This window comes from Formica exsecta, unplaced genomic scaffold (assembly GCF_003651465.1).
Source record: "Formica exsecta isolate Colony F162 unplaced genomic scaffold, ASM365146v1 scaffold33, whole genome shotgun sequence".
In the NCBI taxonomy this organism is placed as follows: Eukaryota; Metazoa; Arthropoda; class Insecta; order Hymenoptera; family Formicidae; genus Formica; species Formica exsecta.
The window spans coordinates 1,062,583-1,082,060 of NW_021850553.1; the positions used below are offsets into that span (position 1 = coordinate 1,062,583).

The window sequence follows — 19,478 nt, forward strand, 5'->3', positions numbered from 1 at the left end:
ACTATAGGATGCTCGAAATAAAAAAAAAGAAAATAAAAAATGGAAAAACTAAAAAAGAAAAGAGTAGGAGCTCGTTTCGTGCACAACACTAGATATAAAACATATCTTTCTATTACGATGAAAAAGTTGTTGTGTTCCGATAACAGGACACCGCTGCGACGATGCAAACTAAAGTCAATAAGATGCTAAAAGATGCAATCATGCGGGATATCAATATCAAAATTCATGCATAGAGACTGCATTACAGAAAAAAGAAAGCTTGCTTCTTCTTGCTTATACAAATTTACCTGTCTTTGTGTGGTAAATCAATTTATCACACGTACGTGATGTATATTCGGTATCCTACAGGAGATTAAATCTATATGTGTGTGACAGAAGGCTGTTTTATAAAAGTATCATTCGTTGCACGTTACAATCATCGCCAGGATTATTGAAATCATTGTATTATATACATTATTTAGTTGACGTTTCATTTTCCACGAAAGTTATCATACAAATGATTTTGAAAATATTGCGATTGCATTTAATGTGGAGATAGACTCCAGTATTACAAATATGCAAACCTTACATTTAATAAAATTTTTTATCAATAATATCGCATATTTCTGAGACATTGCATAATTTGTAAATAGTTATATTTTTTTTATTAATTAATATTATATAATATATGTGTAAGTCCTTCTCCTCCTCCAATATACTATCTCTAATATAGTATCTCTTTTCGAAAGTAGATATTTTTCAAATAATTACGTTTTTCTGATTAATATGTATTATAACTTTAAGAATTTTTGAGTTTTCATTTATAAAAGTGCTATAAATCTATTTGCAAGAATAATTATTATAATCTTATTTATATCATTTAATGAAAATTTAAGCCTTGAGAGAGATATGCATTAATCAGTAAAACTTCAGTTTTCGATTGTGTCACAAATTTGAAAATAAGATACAATATTAAGTAGCACAATATAAATCGACAACTTGAATCTCTATTCTGATATCGTAAAAGCTGTGTGTTGGCCTGATATATACCTTTAAAAAAACTTTAACATTACTAAAAGTGATATAGATACTTTAGTAAATGTGAAGGATGATCGTACCCGGCTTGCTTCGGGACATTGTTAGACAAGGTGTAGATGACACGTCGAAACATTTGTGGCTCCAGAGCAAGTATAAGCGCTATTAGAAGCACCAGCACAGCAACAGCTATGCTCATCCAACACGCGCAGCTGGCTCTACCGGGTGTCTTCGTCCTAGTCTTCGCTTCTATCGCATTGCTCGAACAAACTGACGGTACCATACCGTGTGTTTCTGCCATTTAAAGATTATCAATTGCCATGAATTATCGTCGGAAACGTTAAATTTTGATGAATTGATTGATTGATCTGGATGAGAGACGCTCCACCGCCGTGATTAGTATGAGTAAGCCAAAAGTAATACCGAAACAGCCACATATTCTGTCTGTTGATTTGAATAAAGTTTATTGTAATGAAGATCAATGATATTATTGAAAAATTAATTTTATCATCATTTTTTAACAATATATATATAATAAAATTTGTCAGTTTCTAAACATCTAAACTATTATATTATCAATTCTAAATTATCGCCAAATTGGAAGCTTTCAAAAGATACGTAAAAATTAAATTCCACTTAAATTTTACGAATAACGAAAATAATCCCATGCCATTTTTTGAAAAGCTTTTTGCGATTTTCTGCTTTTCTAGTCCATATTGTTTAATATTAAATAATGTTTAGTATGTGCTGAATTTTCATATTTTATGAAAATTTCCTAACTGCTTATCGTGTGTAACATATGTTACATCATTCTATTCCTCTATAATTGCAAACTCTCGGTTTAATTAGCGCTATTTTGGCCAAATTGCACGAGGAAGTTTCGCAATGAATATATGTTAGATTCTTCTCTTTATATGTATATCGCTTTAACACGTCGGCGTGTGATAACGCATTTAATCATACCTAGCTGATTGTAAATGAGCCTCGAATGAAAGTATGCTATAGTCCCAGAAAGCCCCTGATCATAAGATTCCATCTATCCTGTAGCCAATACCAACGAAAAAAAGGAAGAAAACGACGTTATCGTCAAACGTTTCCCGAACGAAGCAACATTTAATTATATTAATCGCACACGTTATAATTCCTCACCTATTACGCACCTACGAAGAGGAGTATTTACGCAGACTTTATGCAGACTTATATGACTGCACTTCACAAGCTTTATTTTTCCTTGCGCGGGTTGTTTACCCTTCTATACGATGCCGCCGATATAGAAGATATAACACAGCAAACACATTATAGATCATGCATTTCCCAAGCAAATAGATTCCGTTTTACTGCTTGAAAACATATTCAAGTAATAATATATTGGAGAGTCAAAGTCCCTGCCCAATTGAAAATTGACGAAAAATTAACATAGTCTAATTATATTTCGAGTTTTTGCAAGAACATTGATTATTTTATCAACGTTTAGAAAAAAATTTCAACTTTTATAAATACTTAATAACTATTATTTTTGCATTTTTTGAGTGGGAAAAATATAGTAAACTGAGAAGACATATTCTATATAAAAGGAAAATTTCAAAGTATAAATGAATCAACAGAGGATTTTTGACTGTCTCCTGTTTCAATCTCAAATTTTCATTCTTGAAACACTTGTAAACTCAAAATATCTATATAATCTAGAATTCGAGCAATCTTCTCTTAATTCTATTTCAGCGATGATAATTCTAATTGTTCAAGCTCCATCACCAATGTAATTAATTCATATAATGAATTTTCTCCGTCAAACAATTGCGAACATCAATATGTGCTTTCAAGTCACCGTACAATTAGCAGAAAGTACAGAAAGATTTGTAAAGGATACATGCAAACAACTAAAGCTCAGCATGCCACTATAATATATATATATTTCTCTCTTCTATTCGGGCTCGTTCACAAGTATCCGAGAGGTAACCGGTTAGCGAGGAGATTCGGGGTAATATGTACATTGCTTACTTAGAAGACTAGCTGTTAGAGTGCGGTACCTTGGTCGTCCTCCAACGGGGACAGCTCCGCACCTTCGTGCAGTGCTACATCCGACCCGCTGGAACTGCCCAACGTACGCCTCTTGCTCGGGGATCGTCTTCTAGGTTGTGGCGAACCATCACTATCGGTGTCGCTGTGCATATCGTGCCTCGAGCTACCACCATTCTTGTTGTTGTTGTTGCTGGCAACAAACACATCAATGGCGCCGCCGTTGCCAGAGCCGGGCGACGTGTCTTGAGAATATTGCGCCATCGTTTCCCATTGCTCACCCGTCGTCGAAACCCAGGAAGTTGTTTCTCCAATCTCAGATTTCGTTAATCGCTCCCGAAGATTCTTTAGGGCATAAGCTTCCGCGTCGCCGAAGTCATCGCCACCATCACTACTGCTAGAGATCACTGTTCTCACCACCTTCTCGATTCTCTCAGTCTCCGGCATCGTCTCTTCCATCGTTACCCGTTGCACGGTCGTAATCGTCTGCGCATCATCGGATTCAGATTTGTCGGTCTTTATCATACTGGTGGAGAAATCTGGAAACTTGTTATCGCCAAAGTCGAAGATCTCGCTCGGTAGGGCGTTAGCAACTTGGTTTATCCTCTTGACAACCTCCTCGCGTGTCATGGGTTGCAAAACATCATCTTCCGAGGTCAAAGTTACGGTTCTCACCGTTTCAACAACCCCACCTGTCTTCAGAAGCTCCTCCAGTTTTTCAGGATCAATTGATGGATCGCTAGTTACAATTGTAGTTGTAGTTCGTCGTATTTCTTCTATTGGAAGAGTCATTTCCACTCTGTTGTTTATCATAGTTTCGATCATGTTGTCCGGTTTGATCGTCGGAATTGTATCCTTGAGCGATACGCTGTTTTCTTTCGCTGTTTCCTTGATCAGTTCTCCGTCCGTGTATTCCCTGGTAACGTATTTAACGGTTCGCGAAACCGCTTGTGGAGCTGTGATACGATCTTTGGAGGATTCTAATGGAACGGATTCAAGATTATCGCTTATTTGGGGTGTACGAGAATCGATTTTAAGAGGTATCTTGCTCTTTAGATTACTGTTCTTGCTCGACGATTGCGCTTCCTGCGGTTCGAGCGGCTGCTCGACCGTTTTACGTATTCGTGAGGCGTCACTAAGTTCCAGATGGAACTCGGGTTTGATAGACGGCTTGGTGGTGGAGTGACGCGGGGCGGGAACAGGTTGCTTTGATGGAGCAGAAGTAGCATGCCTCTCTACAGTCCCATCAATCTCAGCCGAATCATGCCCTGACCCATCCAAAAGGACATGGACAAGAACAGGAACAAGGACATAAAGCACATTGATACACACTAAGAATTTCAACTCTAGCCCAGTTGCCAAAGTTGAACCCAGAAAGAGATTCGAAGCGTGTCTGCTTCACAGTACGTATGTATACGCGCATACACATTAATAAAAAAGGAGAGACCCGCGCTGGTGCACCCACACGCACGCATGCACGCACGCACGTGCGATGGGTGAAGGGGAAAATAATAAATCGTAAAATGCGCTTCGCGTGTGTGATGCGTGTGCGCGTGCACCGTTGTTCTATTCGCGTATATTTAATTTTAGTTAGTATCAATATTGCAACAAGGATTAGTCTGTTTATCGGAAACAAAAAGAGTACACTCATTAAAACGATGTTTAGTCGTAGCGCTTGAATCTTACTAAAATGTACCATCGTGGAAGCAGGAACAACACGCTTTTGAGTATTATATGTAATAAAATAAAGACACACTGCTTTGATATTCACAATAATTTTTCTCGGAACTATAAAATTAATAAAAAAGAAAATATCTAATCTATATTTTTTATCAATTCTTTTCAAGAAGGATTACTTCCCTGCGGGAGTTGTATATCATGATTTATTGAATATTTTAGACTACTGATATATCTAGACTACTCGACGAATGTATAGTATATACAAATTAGTTTCGATAATAAACGAGAGTGAATTGCAATCTCGCAGACGAGAGCTATCTTTCTTCCTTGCGTGTAAATATATCGGCAAGAAGAGATCACGGTAACTATTTAGTAAGAAACATGCGCACAGTATCGGTTAGTGTGAAAGCGTCGGCAGGTGCTAACTATGGAAGATAAAGCTAAATATAAATGAGGGTACCAAAAACAAAGTCTGCTACCGTTATTGATCTTCGACTGAAGATGATGATCCGTATATGTGTGAAATCTTTTATATTTTACTCGAGTTATTTTACATTACCTGCTTTCGTCGAGGTGTACGACGCCTGTTCTGCCAAATGTTGGGCCTGTCTCGCAGCCTCTTCGGTTACATCTGAAAAGGTCACACAGAGCACAAATTGAATTCGCATCGAGAATCGACAAATATGACATTGAAAGCAGTGATTCAACAAAGATTAGATGATGAATGATGTTTTCCCTGTATGGCATACCTCTGTTCATGCTTCGCTAGTTGTAGTACTCCTGTTAATTTCAATGAAACATATTACTGTATAATCGTAAATATGTGATCTCTATATGTTATATGCTATAAATGAGAAAAAAGACTGATTGGTGACAAAATAAGATTTCTGGTGTTCAGTAAATAGTACTTAAAAAATTATCCATTATCATGATAAGAGACATTATAAAATATGGCATAAAACCTGAAAACATGCATTTCAACGAATGTTATTAAAATTAATGTTAAGATGTCAGATATAACTGAAAATAAGTACAGCAAATAATTAAACGTAATATACAGGTATATCGTTTATTCTTCTCGATATCGAACGGATGTCTTTGAATCTTCTTATTATAACGAGCGCTGTTCCTGATTTAAACTTCACATTTCAAATATAACCTCATAATTAAATATATATCTCATTTGTATAAAATTGATTCCGATTAACAATATACCCATTCGATATATATAAAAACAAACAAATCCAAAACAATACGCAAAAAATTATAACAGGAACAAGCGATAATATGAGTGTTTCGAATGTTGTCGATCGGTTCTACAAGTTGTAGAACAGAATTAGTGGACTGAAAATGACTGAGATTAGAGTGTTAGGTTTCATTAATGAATGACGAAGGTGCATGAATATATATCTCTTTCTTTTTTTCTCTCTGATGTCACGAGAATATAACTAGTAAAACTGAAGTTATAGAAAAGCGTCAACTTAATCATTAATCATGTTACACACAGCTGGTATATGTAATATATATAATATATATAGAGATATATGGATATATAACGCAAGATTATTGCAAGATACCTTCGGTTCTACTGTCAGTGAACTCGGCGAGTGAATCGGGTGGTGGTGGAGTCGTTCGCACAGACTTTGTCACGACTGTGGTGACGGAGTGCCGTGTGCGAGGCTCGGGGTGCCCTATTGTAGTTACTGTCTCTACTATTCTACATAAACCTGAATCGTCCGACGTCGTGACAACGTCGTCAGCTGTCATTTCCTTGCTTGGGCTAATCTTTTGTGGAATGCGAGATATTCTTTTATCCCTAACTGTCTCAATTAAATGCTCAACATCGCCTGACATCTCCGGTCTGCCAATTATCTCGAAACTATCTCGTACAACTACCTCCTGAACACGCTCGTTTATGGGCTTAGATTCTAGTTTATCACCGGCTTTTCTTGTTTCAGTTGCTAGCGGTTTTGTTACTTTGCCCATCTCTTTGGGAATAGACGAGAGTACATCCGCCGACGTGCCTTTCGCATCACGTGGCGATTTAGACCCTTTTTGAACAATCCTCTTCTTTGATGAATCTTTAACGGCACCGACAGATTTGTCCTTTGCATCAGTTAATAATGTGGCGGAATTATCTTTCGCTTGAGCGCCGCTCTTAGCACGCGCTTCTTCAGCAGCTGCTTCCTGTTTGGTTTCTTCCAAGAATTCCTTCATGTCATCCGTTACGTCTTCTACTGCGTGTTTAGCACTCTTTACCATGTCCGATAGAAAACCGCCAGCCTTCTGCTTAGCTTTTTTAGGTTCTTTCGTGGTCTTGTCCTTGGCAATTTTCGCGGAGTCTGCGATAACGTCCGCACCGGTTGTTAGCTTTCCTTTGACTGTTTGTGTGTCTTCTTTCGCTTCATTCACGATTGCGCCTTTGGCACGTTTAGCTTTCTGCGTCGCGTCGTGGCTAGTAGATTTAATTTTCTCGCCGGCTTGCGATACACCTTGTCTTATCTTATCTCCTGTCATTCTTACAGTAGAAATCGTTTTTTCCTTCGCACCTTTGCCGGAAAGGCCCTTCTCCTTGACATCTCTCGCGCCCTTCACAGCTTTTTCTGTGACAAACTTAACCTCGTCGGCAGCTTTGTCTTGTTCGAGCTTTTTCAATCTCGCTGTCGCTGCCTCTTTAGCAAGCGTTTCATCGGCGGTTGCTTCCTGCTTGGTTGATTCCAAAAAATCTTTTACATCATCGGAAATCTCCTTTCCTGTATGTTTTGCACCCTGGATAACTCCAGAAAGAAAACCTGAACCTTTGTCTTTTGTCTTTTTGGTATCTTTTTCTAGTTTCTCTTTAGTTGTTTTGGTACTTTCCGCGACAGCATCAGCACTTGTTAATAACTTATTTTTCACGGCCTTTGTATCTTTTTTCATTTTCTTACTGACACTTTCCTTGACATCTTTTATATCATGTGAAACATCTGTGGCCTTGGATTCTATTTCATCATCGATTTTTTTCGTTTCGATTGCTAGTTTATCAACAACAGCCTTCGTCGTCTCTACTACTTGAATTGTGTCCTCGGAAAGTTTATCTTTGACATCAGTCGTTACATCTTTCGTAACGCTCCTAGCGCTGTCGACTATAGTGTCTTTTTTATATTCTAGTTCCTTCAAACCAGTTATTGCTGCTTCTTTAGTACGAGCTTCCTCCAATTTCGCTTCGTGCTTTGTTTCATCCAAAAATTCTTTCACATCGTCCCTCGCATTTACAACAGCGTATTTCGCACCTTTAACTATTCCAGATAGAAAGCCAGACCCCTTATCCTTAGCTTTTTTCGCTTCTTTAGTTGCCTTGTCTTTAACAGCTTTAACATCGTCAGCTACAGTTTCAACTTCAGCTGATAATTTTTCTTTAATCATTTTTGCATCATCCTTAACTTCTGTAACAGTTACATCTTTCACATCTGAAACTTCTTGCGCAATGTCCCGTGCTGTCGAATCTAATCTTCCACCAACTCTTTTCATTCCTGATATTACTTTGTCCTTGGCAGCTTCGCCTACCTCAGCAGTTTTGTGAATATCTTCCGATACTTTCTCCGTGGTTTTGTCCTTAGCATTTTTTATCTCAGCAAAAGCTTGATCAGCTATATTCTTAAAGTCACTAGCAGCAGTATCCTTTTTATATTCTAAATCTTCCAAATCTTTAAGTACAGTTTTTTCCATTTGATCTTGTTCTAACGATACATCTTTTCTCATTTCATCCAGAAATTTGTTCATATCGTCGGTTGCGCTTTCTGCACTCTGCTTTGTACCTTTAAATATACCTGAAAGAAAATCAGTACTCTTGTCTTTCGCTTTATTTGTTTCTTTTACAACTTTATCTTTTGCCGCTTCCGTCTTATCCGCAGCAGCTTCCGCTTCGACAATTAATTTTTCTTTTGTAATTTGAGCATGTTTTTTAATTTCCTTTGCAATTACATCCTTCGCATCAAGATCTTGTCCCACAATTTTTGTCTTTTCGCTCACTTCTTTTAAGTCATTTGTTAACTTGTCGCCTGCATCTTTAAGATTATCAACAGCTTTATAAACATCATCGGATAATTTTTCTGTCCTTTTATCTGATAATTCTTTAAAAGCTAATTCCGCTTCATTTTTTGCATCCTTTATACTACTAATCGTACTGTCTTTTTCATGTTTCAAATTTTTCAAGCCTGACTCTGTTACATCTTTAAAGTGTTCTCCTTCAGAAATTGCTCCTTTCTTGACGTCTTCCACAATTTCTTTCGCGTCATCAGATATATCTTCAGCGGTATGTTTTGCGCCTTTAAATATATTCGAAAAGAATCCAGAACTTTTTTCTTTAGCTTTTTTCGTTTCCTTGATTCCTTTATCCTTGACTGCTTGTGCATCCTCTGCAACAGCTTCAGCTGCCGAAACTAATTTTTCCTTCGCAACTTTTGTGTCTTCTTTTATATCATCGCTAACCTTTTCCGTAATATTTTGAATACCACATACTAAATCCTCTGCTGTAGATTCAACTTTTTCGTGAATCTTCTTTGCTTCCGCTGCTAATTTGTCATCTTCTGCTTTTGTAATAACTACTTTCTGGGTGCCCTCAGATATCTTTTTTGCTATTTCATCTTTTTCATCTCTTATTACAGACATTGCCTTCTCATCAGTGTCCTTAATATCCGACATTGTTTTATCTATAGTATCTTTAACAACGGCAATTGTAATGTCTTTCTTATCTTCTATATCTTTAAGTTTTGCAGCAGCAATTTCTTTTGCGCGTTTTTCTTCCAATGTAGCTTCCTTTTTCGTCTCATCCAAAAATTCTTTGACATCGTCAGTTGCATCTTCTACAGAATGTTTGACGCCTTTAAATATACCGGAGAAAAAGCCACTAGTTTTATCTTTGACTTTCTTCGCTTCTTTTGTCGTTTTATCCTTAGTTCTGTCTGCACTTTCTACAACAGCATCAGCGCTTGCTGATAAATTTTCTTTCACTAATGTTGTATCTTCTTTCACTTCTTTTACTGCTGCATCTTTAGTATCTTTAACATCCTGCGTAATATCTGTAGCAGTTACTTTTATTTTCTCACTTATCTTCTTCGTATCCGCTGTTATTTTTTTACCAGCTATTTTCGTTATATCGGCAACTTTCTGAGCTTCTTTGGAAACTTCTCCTACAATTTTATCTTTTTTATCTTCAACATCGGAAATTGTCTTATCCTTTACATTTTTCGCATCAGCAGCAGTTCTCTCTGGAGTCTCTTGTATTTTGGTAACTACAACATCCTTTTTATCTTTCAAATCTTTAAGATCGGCCGCAATTTCTTCCTTAGCATATTCTTTTTCCAATGAAGCTTCTCTTCTCGTTTCGTCTAAGAATTCTTTAACATCCTCAGTTGCGTGTTCTGCAGTATGTTTTGCACCTTTAAAGATGCCTGAGAAAAATCCACTTGCTTTTTCTTTCCCTTTCTTTGCTTCTTTCGTCGCTTTATCCTTGGCATCTTCTGCACTTTTTGCGACCGCATCATATCTGCTGTAGTTGTTTTTATTTTCTCACTTATCTTCTTCGTTTCCGCTGTTATTTTTTCACCAGTTGATTTCGTTGTATTGGCAACTTTCTGAGCTTCTTTGGGAACTTCTTGTACAATTTTATCTTTTTTATCTTTAACATCAGAAATTGCTTTATCCTTTACATCTTTCGCATCAGCAGCGGTTTTTTCTGCAGTCTCTTGTATTTTGGTAACTACAGCATCCTTTTTATCTTTCAAATCTTTAAGATCGGCCGCAATTTCTTCCTTAGCATATTCTTTTTCCAATGAAGCTTCTCTTCTCGTTTCGTCTAAGAATTCTTTAACATCCTCAGTTGCGTGTTCTGCAGTATGTTTTGCACCTTTAAAGATGCCTGAGAAAAATCCACTTGCTTTTTCTTTCCCTTTCTTTGCTTCTTTTGCCGCTTTATTCTTGGCATCTTCTGCACTTTTTGCGACTGCATCAGCATCCGCTGTTACTTTGTCTTTAACTAATTTTATATCTTCTGCCACTTCTTTAATCGCTGTATCTTTAGTGTCTTTAATATCCTGAACAACATCTACCATAGTTGCTTCTACTTTCTCACCTATCTTTTTCGTTTCCGATGTTATTTTCTCACCAGCTGCTTTCGTAGTATCGGCAACTTTCTGAGTATCTTTGGAGACTTCTTCTACAATTTTATCTTTTTTATCTTTAACAGTGGAAATTGCTTTATCCTTTGCGTCTTTCGTATCGGCAGCAACTTTTTCTGCAGTCTCTTGAACTTCAGAAACAACAGCATCCTTTTTATCTTTCAAATCTTTTAAAGATACCGCAATTTTTTCTTTAGCACGCTCTTCTTCCAATGCAGCTTCCTTTTTCGTTTCATCCAGAAATTCTTTGACGTCGTCAGTAGCATCTTCTACAGCATGTTTGGCGCCTTTAAATATACCGGAGAAAAAGCCACTAGTTCTGTCTTTGGCTTTTTTCGCTTCTTTCGTCGTTTTATCTTTAACTCTGTCTGCAGTTTCCACAACGGCATCAGTGCCTGTTGATAATTTTTCTTTCACTAATGTTGTATCTTGTTTCACTTCTTTTACTGCTGCAGCTTTAGTATCCTCAACATCCTGCGTAATATCTGCTGCAGTTATTTTTATTTTCTCACTTATCTTCTTCGTTTTCGTTGTTATTTTTTCACCAGTTGATTTCGTTGTATCGGCAACTTTCTGAGCTTCTTTGGAAACTTCTTGTACAATTTTATCTTTTTTATCTTTAACATCAGAAATTGCTTTATCCTTTACATCTTTCGTATCAGCAGCAATTTTCTCTGTAGTCTCTTGAATTTCTGTAACCATAGCATCCTTTTTATCTTTCAAATCTTTATGATCCGCGGCAACTTTTTCTTTTGCGCGTTTTTCTTCCAATGTAGCTTCCTTTTTCGTCTCATCCAAAAATTCTTTGACATCGTCAGTTGCATCTTCTACAGAATGTTTGACGCCTTTAAATATACCGGAGAAAAAGCCACTAGTTTTGTCTTTGGTTTTCTTCGCTTCTTTCGTCGTTTTATCCTTAACTCTGTCTGAAGTTTCCACAACGGCATCAGTGCCTGTTGATAATTTTTCTTTCACTAATGTTATATCTTGTTTCACGTCTTTTACTGCTGTATCTTTAGTATCCTTAACATCCTGCGTAATATCTGCCACAGTTACTTTCATTTTCTCACTTATCTTCTTCGTTTTCGCTGTTATTTTTTCACCAGTTGCTTCCGTTGTATCGGCAACTTTATGAGTTTCTTTGGAAATTTCTTCTATAATTTTATCCTTTTTATCTTTAGCATCGGAAATTGCTTTATCCTTTACATCTTTCGCATCAGCAGCGGTTTTTTCTGCAGTCTCTTGTATTTTGGTAACTACAGCATCCTTTTTATCTTTCAAATCTTTAAGATCCGCGGCAACTTCTTCCTTAGCATATTCTTTTTCCAATGAAGCTTCTCTTTTCGTTTCGTCTAAGAACTCTTTAACATCCTCAGTTGCGTGTTCTGCAGTATGTTTTGCACCTTTAAATATGCCTGAGAAAAATCCACTTGCTTTTTCTTTCTCTTTCTTTGTTTCTTTCGCCGCTTTATCCTTGGCATCCTCTATACTTTTTGCGACAGTATCAACATCCGCTGTTACTTTGTCTTTAACTAATTTTATATCTTCTGCCACTTCTTTAATTGCTGTATCTTTAGTGTCTTTAACATCTTGAACAACATCTACCACAGTTGCTTCTACTTTCTCACTTATCTTTTTCGTTTCCGATGTTATTTTCTCACCAGCTGCTTTCGTAGTATCGGCAACTTTCTGAGTATCTTTGGAGACTTCTTCTACAATTTTATCTTTTTTATCTTTAACAGTGGAAATTGCTTTATCCTTTGCGTCTTTCGTATCGGCAGCAACTTTTTCTGCAGTCTCTTGAACTTCAGAAACAACAGCATCCTTTTTATCTTTCAAATCTTTTAAAGATACCGCAATTTTTTCTTTAGCACGCTCTTCTTCCAATGCAGCTTCCTTTTTCGTTTCATCCAGAAATTCTTTGACGTCGTCAGTAGCATCTTCTACAGCATGTTTGGCGCCTTTAAATATACCGGAGAAAAAGCCACTAGTTTTGTCTTTGGCTTTCTTCGCTTCTTTCGTCGTTTTATCCTTAACTCTGTCTCCAATTTCCACAACGGCATCAGTGCCTGTTGATAATTTTTCTTTCACTAATGTTGTATCTTGTTTCACTTCTTTTACTGTTGCATCCTTAGTATCCTTAATATTCTGCGTAATATCTGCCGCAGTTACTTTTATTTTGTCACCTATCTTGTTCGTTTCCGCTATTATTTTTTCACCAGCTGATTTCGTTGTATCGGCAACTTTATGAGCTTCTTTGGAAACTTCTTGTACAATTTTATCTTTTTTATCTTTAACATCGGAAATTGTTTTATCCTTTACATCTTTCGCATCAGCAGCAGTTTTCTCTGCAGTCTCTTGTATTTTGGTAACTACAGCATTCTTTTTATCTTTCAAATCTTTAAGATCGGCCGCAATTTCTTCCTTAGCATATTCTTTTTCCAATGAAGCTTCTCTTCTCGTTTTACGCTCTTCTTCTAATGTCGCTTCCTTTTTCGTCTCATCCAGAAATTCTTTGACATCGTCAGTTGCATCTTCTACAGAATGTTTGACGCCTTTAAATATACCGGAGAAGAAGCCACTAGTTTTGTCTTTGGCTTTCTTCGCTTCTTTCGTCGTTTTATCCTTAGCTCTATCTGCAGTCTCTGCAACAACATCAGCACTTGCTGATAATTTTTCTTTCACTAATGTTGTATCTTCTTTTACTTCCTTTACCGCTGCATTCTTAGTATCCTTAACATCTTGCGCCATATCTGCCGCAGTTGCTCCTATTTTTTCAGCGATTTTTTTCGTTTCCTTTACAATTTTTTCACCGGCTGTTTTCGTAGTGGTAGCAATTTGTTGTGTATCTTCAGAAATTTTTTCTACAATTTTATCTTTTTTCTCTTTTACTATAGAGATTGTTTTGTCCTTTGCATCTTTCGCATCAGTGACAGCTTTGTCTGTATTTTCTTGAATTTCAGTCACGACGGTATCCTTTTGATCTTTTACATCTTTGAGACCCGTTGCTACTGTTTCTTTGGAATTTTCTTCTTGTAATATAGCTTCTTTCTTTGTCTCATCTAAAAATTCTTTAACATCGTTAGCCGCATCATCTACGGTGTGTTTTGCACCTTTAAATATTCCAGAAAAGAAACCGCTTCCTTTCTCTTTAATTTTCTTCGCCTCCTTGGCTGCTTTGTCCTTGGTAGATATTGCGGCATCAGTAGCCAAATCAGCATTGGAAGATAGCTTTTCTTTCATAGCTTTAGCATCTTCCTTTATTTCCGTTGTAACCTCTTCTTTAATTTTTTCGCCAGCGTGCGCGACATCTTTTGCAGTGATCTCCATTTTTTCTCCGATCTTCTTTGTATCTGTTACCTTGTCGGTAGTAGCTTTCGCGTTATCTGCTGCCTTTTCCACATCTTTTGAAATTTTCTCTGCAACTTCTTCCTTCTTTCCCTTCACAGCAGATATTATTTTATCTCTGGCATCCTTCACGTCAGTCGCAGCTTTATTAGTAGCATCTTTTGCGCTAGCTGCCACACTGTCCTTCTGTTGTTCCAAATCCTTTAAACCAGTGGTTGTCGCTTCTCTGCCTCGCGGTTCCTCTAAGACAGCTTCTTTCTTCGTATCGTCTAAGAATTCCTTGATATCATCGGATACTTCTTCCACGGCATGTTTCGCGCCTTTGAATATTCCTGAGAGGAATCCTGATCCTTTCTCTTTTGCTTTCTTAGCTTCCTTAATTGTTTTATCTTTCGTAGTTTCAGCGCTATCGACGATATCATGTATTTTTTCCTCTACTTTTTTGCCAATCGTATCTTGGTCATCCTTGGCAATTTTATCAACATCTTCTGCCGCACTCGCAATGTCATGTTCAATTTTTTTCTCATCTGCTATCAATTTATCGTCTATATCTTTCGTTTCAGTTGTGATTTTATGTTCCAAATGTTCTGTTTCTGTCAATTCGCCTGTGATAATTGCCACATTTCGAGAATCCTCCAAGAATTTCGCTGTTACGTTTCGTAGATCCTCATGGCCACTATCCGGCAATTCGAGCGACGGAGTCTTTTCTTTTGATCTACTCCTAGAACTTCTTGCTTGTTTGGGACTTCTAAATATACTGAAAATACTGCTTCCCTTATCTTTTTCAACGACTTCATCCTCGTGGATGATAGATTTTTTAATCTCCACATGATCGATGGATGGAGTTTTTGTAACTGTTTCTGATATTTCTCCAGTTGGATGCTGTAGATTTTCTGCCATCTGTTTCGTAATATCAACGTCGTAATGAGTAATCGACACAAAAGTATGTATCTCTTCTTTAGGAATGACTTTCGTATCATCGTTTTTATATGCAACTGGTGATTCATTGAAATCAGCAATCTTTCGCGTGTCGTCTAAGAGTTTCTCTGTTACGATTCGGATCTCCTCGTCGCCACTGTCGAAGGACGTTTCTTTCAATTTGCCAAGTTTCTTTTCCTTAGACTTTGGACTTTTAAAAATGCCAAAGAAACTGCCCTTCTCCTTCGCCTGTTCTTCTTCCTTTTTATCATCTTTACTGTGCAATTGTTTATCTGTTGTAGTAATTGTCTTTTCGACTTCCTTGCTCTCGATATCCTTGGCTTTCACGTCTTTCGTTGCAGCTTTTTCTACTTCTTTTTCGATTGTACTATTGGGTACTTCGGCTTCCTCCGCCTTTTCCTTCATTTGTAATTCCAGCAGCTCCTCTTTTTCCTTTGCAAGTGCTGCCAGTCTCTTTTTCTCTTTCTTCGCAATTTGCTCTGCACTTTCTTTCGGTTTTTCAACATGGATAACTGGTATAACCGTTCCATCGTCATCCTTTTTAGATTTGTTTTTAAACAAATTCGAGAAGAAGCCCGTTTTATCTTTACTATCATCGTCGCTTTCAGTGGGCTCTACTTTTTTATCTTCTTTTTCTGTTGGTTTAAGGAGACTTTCATAAGGCACGTCCGCGGCAATACGTCTGGAGTCATTTAAGAATTCAAGGGTAGCCAATTTTACATCAGGCGCGACAATGATTTCTGGAAGTCTATTGTCAAAAGACGAATCTATTATTTCGCTAGAAGAATGTACTGGCTGCTGTTCCGAAACTTTCGTTACGATAGCCTTCGGCAGTTCCTCATCGCCACTATCAAAGGACACGTCCTTCGAACCTTTCTTACTCTTCTTTAATTTAGAACCTTTAAAAATATTCGAAAAAATTCCGCTGCTTTTATCCTTCGTTTTCTTCGTTTCTTCGTCTGGTTTTTCATCCGTACCGTCTGCCAGATGCTGTACATTATAAATATCTTCATAAGCTGATGGTTTCGTTGATTTCGCAATAGTATCTTTATCCTTTTCTTTATCTTTATCTTTTGCTTTATCTTTATCTTTTTCCTTACCCATATCCGCTTTTACTTCCGACATTTTCTGATCAGTTCGAGTTACACTTTCTACCTGTACAGTTTTTTGCGTAATGCCCATAGGAATTGCGCCTTGAATCAATTTTTCATCAATTTCCTTACCCTCTTTAGATAGTTTCTCCTTTTCGCTAACAACATCTTTCTTATCCGATAAAACAATTACTGTTTCTTTAGTGGTTATAGTCTTAGTTGGCGTCTGATCAAACTGTTTTATTATCGTAGTCTTAGTAACTACTGTTGGACTTACTTTCGGATCGTCACTAACGGAAATTGCTGTTTTTAAAATACTAACCCTAGGATCCGGTTTTTCACTGTGATATTGCCTAACCATCGGTGGCTCGATACTAGGAACTTGTTCGGCGACTGATTTGGAAACTATACCTTTCGGCTCAGCGGCCGTTTTATCTAACTGTATGTCAATTAAAGTCTGCCCTATCGCACCCCGTGCCTCTTTACTGTCCCGCGCATCATCATCATAAACCACCGACCACCCTTCCTTCGCTAACTTCCCCTTCTCTTTCTCTGCGTCTGCTATTACACCTGTTAATTAAGTATTATATATTTTAGGCATCTGTATATGTGATAGAAAATAAAAGAACACAATTTTATTGTCAATTTCGTCATCATTAGTGTAAGCTGGCTCGCTCTTTGATTGCTTTTTTCATTGAACTGCGGTTAGAGTATTGTAATGTGGTTTGTGCGTGGAGTGTATGTGCTGTGGAGCAGCCATCTTCTCACTATCATCATTATAAACACAAGGCAACTGCGATTCAAGAAGGAGAAGTAACATTAATTATTACCAATAATCAATATATGAAATAAATTTTTCACTTAAATGTTTTTCAATAAATTATTTTCAAAATATTTCAGTAGCTTGCAATTTCGAAATATGAGAGTGTGCGTCTCTCTTGATTAGTACTATATATATTAACTATAAAACAATGCTGAAGGTTCGAAAATGAAGCTGTTAGAATATAAACGGCAGTAAGTATATTCAGCTTCGCAAAAACTCTTAATTATTATTTTAAATAATACAACATTCGATTGCTATTAGTATAATGATCTAGTAATTTTTAATCTATCAATTAAAAACACAAATGAGAACAGTATTTTGATGGCTATACAACAATGTATCTAGTGATCTTTTCAAATGACAGCTGCTCCGTGCGCGCACACAATTGGGCCACACAACATATTGACCATTCATGCAACGCCAAATAATTGCAGCGAAACCTTGCTGAAACAAATTAATCCAAAAATGTCGCGGAATAGAAGGATATTAGTGGGGATGTGTGTGATTAAATGAGATATAAAAATTATATTGTATAATATATATAGACAAGAGCTGCTTGTGTGATATATAGGCGCAATAAAATAATTCGTTATATATTAAAATAAAAGCAAGCTTTTCTCTAATAAAATTCCGAAGAGAGAATCCGCATTGGCTTCCAGAACCTGTGAGTGGAAGTAACAGATGGCATAAAGATATAAGTGTTTAGTGCTCATGTACATTATTTGCACTCTGCAGAACGTACAATGTTCTTTATAAGCTGAGACGTCATTTTATGTATTGACAGAAATCGTGTTCAGAATCATTGGATTCTACTATAGTAAGAATATTTCTGTATTAACGTTTATTCGTTTGCAACGTTTCGCTGAAATAAGATCCTGTGCATATATCGTGTTGATTTAATACTTACATAAAAACTACAAATTATTTTATGTAAATGACAATAAATTACGAATAAAATTTAATATTAAAAACAATATTATCAGCATTAAAATATACCTAATTAGAAATTGTATTATTGACATGTATAATCTGTATATGTAAGTTCATATAATCAGATATAACATAAATTACGCGTATATTGTGACATAATTATATAATGGCAGTTATATCATTTATTAGATATTAAGATAATTACCTATAAGAATACAACGAAAAATCCACTGAGATATTAATTATTAAGAGAAGAGACAAAAATCTCGAATATAAACAAATGTATAAAAACATTCGACAAGAATAGTTCAATATGTATTTCTTGCATCGTTCGACACTCTTGTAAATGAGTACATTTCATAACTATGAACACGATATCATCAGGGAAGGATATAAGTATCTCCGATCCAGCGAGTTCTTATAGCGAGTCTGGTAGCAAAACGCAATTTATCGATAAATGGTTAATAATCGAGTAAATTGGTTTCTTAAGATCAAGCGTGCGCCCGCAGCATTAATCCAATCATGCTGCTGAGCTTTAATTAAATGCGTAGTCCCGCATTTGGCGACGTAGTTTCGCTAAAATCGATTAATTGGCTACCGGTTTTGCCAGAAGTAGTAATGGTAGTAGTAATAGTAGTAGTAAGCACGCCCCCTCAACCCACCATTCATTCCAATCGCGCTTTCAGTCGCTCACTTACCAGAGACTATCTTGTTGGCGTCGGCGATCACCTTCTGGCGTTTTTTATCCAGATCGTCCGGTTCGTCGCGCGATTTTTTGCTCATCGTGTCGGCCGTGTGACATTTCTGCTCAAGGTAATCAGCCATCATGTCGCCGAGCTCTTTCTCATCGCTCGCATATTTGTCTTTGATGGGGGTCGAGGTTCCGTTGAATACAGTGCCGTTTGTGATTGTGATGTGCTCTTTAGCTGTGAAGTGCAGAAAATGCGTAAACAAGAAGATATGAAGAGGTAATATGAGCTGATGTGAAACGTTGCATGACGAAACGTAATGTGACCACAGTAAAATTGTCTGGCAAGCGTTGACTAACACATTTTCTAGGTAAGCACGAGTAAAAGTGTGCTTGCTATTTCCATGTACTGACACAATTAATAAGCACACGTTGTGACTTTACGTGCATTATTCATTCGAGGATTGTGAGCCGTGACGTCATACTTTTATTGCGTATAATAAAAAAATGTGTAATATATTCAACTATCTCTGACGAATTCTGAATTGTATATGTAATATAAAAACGCAATGCAAGAGCGAGTATAATAAATAATGAAATTAATTTTATAAACCTTATTAATGTACTTACATTTATCATGCATACTTCCAGTGATACTGAGATCCTCGACCGATTCAGATTCCTAGAATAAGAGAATTGCGTTTTATTTTGGCAATTGTAAGACTCCCACGCTTATGGAAATGCAGTTATTTCAGTAAATTACTGTTAGGTATAAGCGTTCTAACTTTTAC

At 36.9% G+C, this 19,478-nt stretch overlaps 1 protein-coding gene across 1 annotated transcript in view; it reads right to left on the reverse strand.

Moving 5' to 3' along the window:
* The window catches only part of LOC115238234 (ankyrin-2-like), a 75,520-nt gene that overhangs the window by 5,159 nt on the left and 50,883 nt on the right, over nt 1-19,478 (reverse strand). The window contains 6 exon segments of the mRNA XM_029811864.1: nt 3,042-4,298; nt 5,270-5,341; nt 6,288-10,230; nt 10,233-16,816; nt 18,698-18,925; nt 19,318-19,369. Of these exon segments, the coding sequence (XP_029667724.1) occupies nt 3,042-4,298; nt 5,270-5,341; nt 6,288-10,230; nt 10,233-16,816; nt 18,698-18,925; nt 19,318-19,369 (12,136 nt within the window).